The sequence below is a fragment of the Scylla paramamosain genome, chromosome 49 (assembly GCF_035594125.1).
Source record: "Scylla paramamosain isolate STU-SP2022 chromosome 49, ASM3559412v1, whole genome shotgun sequence".
Lineage (NCBI taxonomy): Eukaryota > Metazoa > Arthropoda > Malacostraca > Decapoda > Portunidae > Scylla > Scylla paramamosain.
In genome coordinates, this window is record NC_087199.1 from 2035001 (window position 1) to 2042500 (window position 7500).

General features: G+C 47.8%; 1 protein-coding gene and 1 long non-coding RNA gene across 4 annotated transcripts in view; one reads left to right on the plus strand and one right to left on the minus strand.

Moving 5' to 3' along the window:
- LOC135095427 (GMP synthase [glutamine-hydrolyzing]-like) overlaps positions 1-7500 on the minus strand; it is a 20726-nt gene that overhangs the window by 1889 nt on the left and 11337 nt on the right. For all 3 annotated transcript variants that reach the window (XM_063996261.1, XM_063996262.1, XM_063996264.1), the window contains exons 3-14: positions 7389-7483; positions 7011-7128; positions 6386-6539; positions 4911-5054; positions 4031-4196; positions 3530-3681; positions 2975-3190; positions 2000-2179; positions 1246-1371; positions 827-942; positions 508-622; positions 116-304 (exon numbers count right to left, since the gene is read on the minus strand). In XM_063996261.1, coding sequence (XP_063852331.1) covers positions 116-304; positions 508-622; positions 827-942; positions 1246-1371; positions 2000-2179; positions 2975-3190; positions 3530-3681; positions 4031-4196; positions 4911-5054; positions 6386-6539; positions 7011-7128; positions 7389-7483 — 1771 coding nt within the window. The remainder of the gene's footprint in view (positions 1-115; positions 305-507; positions 623-826; positions 943-1245; positions 1372-1999; positions 2180-2974; positions 3191-3529; positions 3682-4030; positions 4197-4910; positions 5055-6385; positions 6540-7010; positions 7129-7388; positions 7484-7500) is intronic.
- On the plus strand, positions 5039-5558 carry LOC135095428 (uncharacterized). Its single transcript, XR_010264394.1, has 3 exons — positions 5039-5174; positions 5382-5403; positions 5471-5558. It is a non-coding gene; the product is annotated as an uncharacterized LOC135095428 (long non-coding RNA).

Below are 7500 nucleotides of genomic sequence, written 5' to 3' on the forward strand. Positions count from 1 at the left end.
CCTCTCGTAGCCCCCACACACTCACACAATCTCCCAGCATGCCCACACATTCACACAGCCTCCCAGATCCCTCCCAGCATCACACACCCATGCAATCTCCCAGCAACCGCCTCACCTCAACAGGGATGTGCTTGCCAGGCAGGGCGGGAATGCCTGTCATAAAGTCGTGGGTGATGAAGGGACGCAGCACCACGGCCCGCTGACAGGACGGCAGCCGCGCCACGTGGTCCCTGTCGAAGTGCACAGGGACCAAGACCACAGGCATCTGGGCTATCTTCTCCATAAAGCTTGACTCGGCCAGCACCTGTCAGGGAGGCGTGTCAGACGGGGGTTGTGAAGGCACAGGCAGGGGTGAAAGTGATGTGTGGTAAAACAAGATGTGATTGTATATTTAGAGACACAAATTAATAAATAAATAAACAAATACACACAAACACAGACAGGACAAATAGAGATAAACAAAACCACACGCACATACACACACACACACCTCTCTCTCTCACTGACCTGGTTGGCGAGGAAGTCAGCCTGTCGGAGGGTAGCAAGGACCCCTGGAGTGAGGTTCGTCTGAGTAATGTCCTGCACTTGCTCCTTCACCGTGCCTCCGAAAGCAAAGCAAACCCTGCCGGCACGAGGGAGGTGAGTGTGGCAACCCTATCAAACAAACACACACACACACACACATACACAAACCTAATATAACTTAACACACAAACCTAATATAACTTAACACATAAACATACTAACTTAGCCTAACACACTGAAGTAAACAAAACTCTCTCTCTCTCTCTCTCTCTCTCTCTCTCTCTCTCTCTCTCTCTCTCACCTATTAATATTGTGACATAACTTGGGTATAAGCCTTGCTAGGATCAGCAGGTCACCCCAGACAGGTTCGGCGTCACTGGAAAGCACAGCCACGTAACTGTAAGTCCGGCAGTCACCCTGGGGAAGATAGGGTGACAGGGTGACTAGGGTGATGGGGGATAGATGAGGGTATGGTGACAGGGTGATGGATAGAGGAACAAAGGTGACTAGGGTGAAAGGTGACAATGAGAAGGGAGATAAGAAGTGATAGGGTGAAGGGTGAAGAAATGAGACAGCAGGGTGAAGAGTAGGGGAATGAGAATGAGAGACACACACACACACACACACTAAAAATAATAAAAAAAAATAATAAAATAAATAAATAAAACACACAAACACACAGACACACAGACACACAGACACACACAGACAGACACACACCTGCACGCCGACAGACTTAATAGGCAGTAGTGTGGCGGTGAGGGTCTGCGTGAGAGAGATGCGTTGAAGTTCCTGCCTCTCCTCCTCTGAAGTGCAGTTGTCGATACGGATGAGCAGCCCGTGTTTCTGTGAGGGAGTGTGTTAGAGTGAGACAGACACCCTGAAACACTGCCCCAAACACACACTGAAACACACGTCAAACTTCAAACACTTCCCTTAGACCCCAAACACACCCTTCAGACCCCAAACACACCCTTCAAGACCCCAAAACACACCCAAAGCACTGCCCTTAGACCACACACTCCCTGAAACACCTCAAGACCCCGCACACACCCCAAAACACTGCCCTTAGACTGCAAACACTCCCTGAAACATATCTCAGACCCCAAACAATCCCGTCAGACCCCCAAATACACCCTTCAAGACCCCAAACACACCCAAAACACTGCCCTTAGACCGCACACTCCCTGAAACACACCCTTCAAGACCCCAAAACACACCCAAAACACTCCCTTCAGACCCCAAACACACTCTTTAAGACCTCAAAACACTCCCTCTAGACCCCAAAACACAGCCAAAACACTCCCTTCAAGACCCTAAACACACCTAAGACCCAAAGCACACCCTTCATATCCCATATGCACCCCAAACACACCGTTCAAGACCCGAGACACACGCAAAACACACCAGTCGCACCCTAAACGCACTCCTCAGATTTCCAAACACACCCAAAACAGCCCAAAACAGCCCTCACCTTCTGCACACTGGCTGCATAGTCCACCACCACCTTGAGAATAACCTGCGTCTCGGAAAAATCTCGTTCCATGAAAGGCTCGTCGGCACACAGCACCCGGATGGCTAGACCAGGGCCGGGGAACGGGTGACGCTGCACAAACTCATCCAGAAGCCCGAGGTCCCTGCCAATCTGCCGTACCTAGGAGGAATGGGTGATTAAATAGGTGTGTGGTGGTTGAGGTGATGGGGGCTGGTTAAGTGGGTGTGATGTGGTGTGGTGGGTGTCAGTGATGGGTGATGGGTTAAAGGGATGTGTGAGAAGGTGGATGATAGGTTCTGATCCCATTTCTTTCAGGGGTTCTTCAATTAAGTGATGGGTGGTGAGGTAAATGGGTATCTGACTGTGTGAGGTGATGGGTGATGGGTTGTGGATGTGCTGTGGATTAGATGGGTGTCTGGCAGTGTGAGGTGATGGGTTAGGTGGATCTGTGGATTAAATGGGTGTCTGGCAGTATGAGATGATGGCATAGGTGGATGTGTGGATTAAATGGGTGTCTGGCAGTGTGAGGTGATGGGATAGGTGGATGTGTGGATTAGATGGGTGTCTGGCAGTGTGGTGGAAGACAGATTAGATGGACGAGGGAGGCAACAAGACTTAAAGAGGGGATGGTTTTGGCGACCAGGACACAAACAGAAGGAAAAATTACATCCATAGAGAGAACTTATCAATGCACCTTAACCTCTGTAAACACAACTAGGTAAACAAACACAGCTACGTAAACACACACACACAGTTCCCCTACACCCTTTTAAAGTGTAACTAGATAAACACACACACACACACACACACACCCTGGAACACCCACCCAAGCACCAAAAACACCCTAAAAACCCTAAATACACCCTTAAAATTCCCACACTAGTTTTTCAAATATACACTTAAATACACCCTTGCACACTCTCCTACACCCTAATTCTGACCACCCCAACCCACCTCGTCTTTATGGAAGTCCCTGAGGGGCTCCACCACGCGACCTTGAACCCTGAGGAGCCTAACGAGGTCTGTGTCGTTGTGGTGTGTCTTGATGGTCTGGGCCGCTCCTGACACCAGCGAGGAGGCGGACTCTATGAGGTCAGGTCGCAGCGTACCCTGACCCAGCATGACCTCCTCGGCGCGTAGGTTCATCTCTGCTATGACCTCGTTCGCTACCTGTAATAGTTAGGTTTGTTTAAGTGGTACTATCATTACTACTACTACTACTACTATTATTACAACTACTTTTCTCTTATCCTTCTAAAACAACAACAAAAATTACTACTACTACTATTACTATTCATCATTTTCTTATTTCCTTACTACTACTACTACTACTACTACTACTACTACTACTACTACTACCACCATTACTACAACAATTGCCTTTATCATCCTCTCTCTGCTTTTCTTCAATACCACCACCATCACTACTGTCCCCTCCTCCTCCTCCTCCTCCTCCTCCTCCTCCTCCTCCTCCTCCTCCTCCTCCTCCTCCTCCTCCTCCTCACACACCTTAATGAATGTGTCGCCAATAATCTTTCTCTTCTCCTCTGGGCTGAAGGTCATACAGAGGAGGTTCGTGACCCGTTTCCTGCCCATGGGGTCGCTTGGGTCAACGGGGATGCTTGTGACCCCATCGTAGAACTGGTGTCTCGCGTTGATCACTGTGGTAGGAGAGGGGGTCAAGTTAGGTCAAGTTAGATATTAGGTATCTCTCTCTCTCTCTCTCTCTCTCTCTCTCTCTCTCTCTCTCTCCCTCTCTCTCTCTCTCTCCTTTCATAAACTCAAAAAAAATAAGAAAAAAAAAAAAAAAACACAATTACACACACACACACACACACCTCCACTTCCTCCCCCAATCACTCCACCCATACCATTCCACCCCCATCACCTCCACCAATCCACTTCCACCACACATGTACCATTCAACCGCTATTCTAACATCCACACCCTTCCCTGCCCCCCTGCCACCTCCACCTCCTCCTCCACCTGCACCTCCACCTCTCCACGTACTTTTGAGTTTCAGCCCCAGCCTCCTCAGCGACTGTTCCACCTGTAAGGACTCATTTTTCCGCATGAATCCATTGTCTATGTGCACAGCTATCACCTGCTCCTCCGACAGTGCCTTGTGGAGCAGGGCCGCGCATACTGTTGAGTCCACCCCTCCACTTACAAGCATCTGCAAGGTATATAGATTTACTGACGGTGTGTGTGTGTGTTTATTGGTGTTTGTTGTTAAAATTGTCCTCTCTCTCTCTCTCTCTCTCTCTCTCTCTCTCTCTCTCTCTCTCTCTCTCTCTCTCTCTCTCTCTCTCTCTCTCTCTCTCTCTCTCTCTCCTAGCAGTACCCCCCTACCAGTACTGAGGCAGAGGTAAGGGGGGGGTGTATTATAGTGTGTGTGTGTGTGTGTGTGTGTGTATTTGTTTATTGACGTTTGTTGTTAAAATTATCTCTCTATCTCTCTCTCTCTCTCTGTCCCCCCTAGCAGTACCCCCCCCACCAGTACTAAGGCAGGGTGGGGGGGTGTTCATTCTAAGGGGGGGTGCTCTAGGAAGGAGGTATCAAGGTGGGGTGGATCTTACACCTCCACCTCTTCTTTCTCTTCCACCTGTTCCACTTCAGACTGCTCAGTGGAAGGGAGGGGATGAAATGATGGATGGAGAGGTAGTTGAGAAGTGGATGAAGAGATGGAAGAGGTGGAGAGACAATAAGTGGATGAAAGGAAGGATGGAAGAGGTGATAGAGTGAAGAGATGGAAGTGGAGAGACAATAAGTGGATGAAAAGAAGGATGGAGAGAGAGAAAGAGAGAAAGGAAAAAAAAAAAAAAAAAACTGCACATACCGCAAAAACAAACAAACACACACACACGCCAAAAGACAGACAGACACTCACCAGGACCTTATTATTACCAACGTGTTCCTTTATGTAATTAACGCACTGCAGCTCGCGACTCTGAAGTGTGTAGGTTCCTGAGAGGCCACTTATCTCGTACAGAAAATTCTTCATCATCGTAAGCCCCTGCTCTGTTAAGTCCACCTGCGGAAGAGTGGCGCGGTCAGTGGTGGTGGTGGTGGTGGTGTAGCTGTGTGGTGGTCTGGTGTGTGTGTGTGTGGTTAAGGTGGACTGTGGCAAGTGTGTGTGTGGATTGGTGGACAGGTGGTTGTAGTGGTGGTGGTGTGGATAGGGTGAACTAGGATGAGTGTGTTGGTGTGGATTGGTGGACAGGTGGTTGTGGTGGTGGTGGTGTGGATAGGGTGGACTAGGATGAGTGTGTTTGTGTGGATTGGTGGACAGGTGAGTGTAGTGGTGGTGGTGTGGATAGGGTGGACTAGGATGAGTGTGTTTGTGTGGATTGGTGGACAGGTGGTTGTGGTGGTGTGAATAGGTGACTAGGATGAGTGTGTTTGTGTGGATTGGTGGACAGGTGGTTGTGGTGGTGGTGGTGTGGATAGGGTGGACTAGGATGAGTGTGTTTGTGTGGATTGGTGGACAGGTGGGTTGTGGTGGTGTGGATAGGGTGGGCAAGGAAATGAAGGTGACAAGTGAATCAAACCCTTTATCACTCCACATTTCTTTAATTACTAAATACCGACACATTTTGACTGAAGCTACCTATCTGTTAATTAATCTAAGTTAGCTACCTGTCAGTTAATATTTTACAAACATTTCCAAACATTAACATGGCTGGAGATTATAAAATATCTCCTTTCGATCCCTCATAGATGTTTGTAGTGTTTAATGGGTTAATAATGGTGGTAAATGTATGCCGCAGTGATGGGGTGTGTGGACAGGTTCGGCAGGGCTGGCAGGGGTGAGGGGGTCATGTGGTGATGGGTGTGTAGTGTTGTAAGAATGGGTATGAATAGGTGGTGATGGGTGGTGATGGAGGTGAAGGGTGAAGGCTAAACACACGTACATATACACTAATACATCTTATACTAAATTGCACACACACACACACACACACACACACACACACACACACACACAGCAGAATAAACACATAAGGTATATTTGCTAAGGAGACCAGACCAACACACACACACACACACACACACACACACACACACACACACACTAGAATAACCAGAGATAAGGTATATTTGCTAAGGAGAGACTAGACCAACACACTCACACACACACACACACACACACACACACACACACACACACACACACAAACACACCCAAGTCCCCCCAAACTAGGCCAAACTCACCGAAACACCCACAGACCCAACCCAGACCCACGTACCCCCCCCCAAACACCGTCACACACAGCTACACCCACCAAAACACCCCCAAAGCACACTTATCTCCACCCAAACACCTACACCCCCCCCAGACACCCCTAGTCACCCCAACAGCACCTCTGGATGGAACTGGAGCCCGTAAAGCCGCAGTTTGTCGTTGGCAATCGCTGCTATGAGGTTCCCCGAAGTGGCCACGACCTTGAACCCCTCAGCGACCTTGTCTATACTGTCTCCATGTGTCAGAAGCACCTCCTGTTTCACCCCCATGTACCTGAAGGGGATGAAGTTAGGTTAGGTTACGTTAGGGTGGTGTGTGTGTGTGGGTTAGGTTAGGTTAGGCTGAGTTTTAGGGTAGTGTGTGTGTGTGTGTGCGTGTGCATGTGTGTGTGTGTTAGGTCAGGTCAGTGTGTGTTGCCATAGTGTGTATACCTGTCGTAATAAATAAACACAAAATAAACGAATAATAAAACAACAATGGCTGTTTTTTTTTTTAATGACAAGTGATCAATAAAAACTAATAATCAAATAAACAAGTAAATAAACAAAAATAAAGAACACTAACATAAACAAAACAATCCTTAAAAAAATAGAAAAACGACCAAAATTGAATAAATAAACAAATAAACAGATAAAAATAATAATAATAATAATAATAATAAAAATAATAAAAATTAATAATAAAAACAAAAAAAACCCTCCATAACAAGGCAACAAGCACTAACAAGCCAAACGAGGCACTCACTTGAAGATGTGGCAGTAGTTGTCAACCTCAATGGTGTACTGGCCATCCTCCCGGGCCGCCTTTCGCAGCACCGTGCCCCCGAACTCCTTGTTGATCAGCTGCATGCCATAACAGATGCCTGGGGGAGGTGGTGAGGTCAGGTCAGGTGGTCAGGTTAGGTCAGGTTTATGTGGCCTTAAATACATATACCCATAGAAAGATGTGCTTGTTACAAAGGAGAATCTGTCATCTCTCTCTCTCTCTCTCTCTCTCTCTCTCTCTCTCTCTCTCTCTCTCTCTCTACTACTAAGACACAAGAACACAAACAAACCCACCAAATATTCAATCACTCACCCCTATCTCCCCTCTCCCTCCCTCCTGACCCTCCCAGCGACTCACCCAGCACAGGAACATTAATCTTAAATATGTCAGAGTCGTAACGCGGTGCATCCTCAGCGTAGACAGAGTTAGGGCCCCCAGAGATGATGATGGCTCTGTCAGGGAGGGAAAA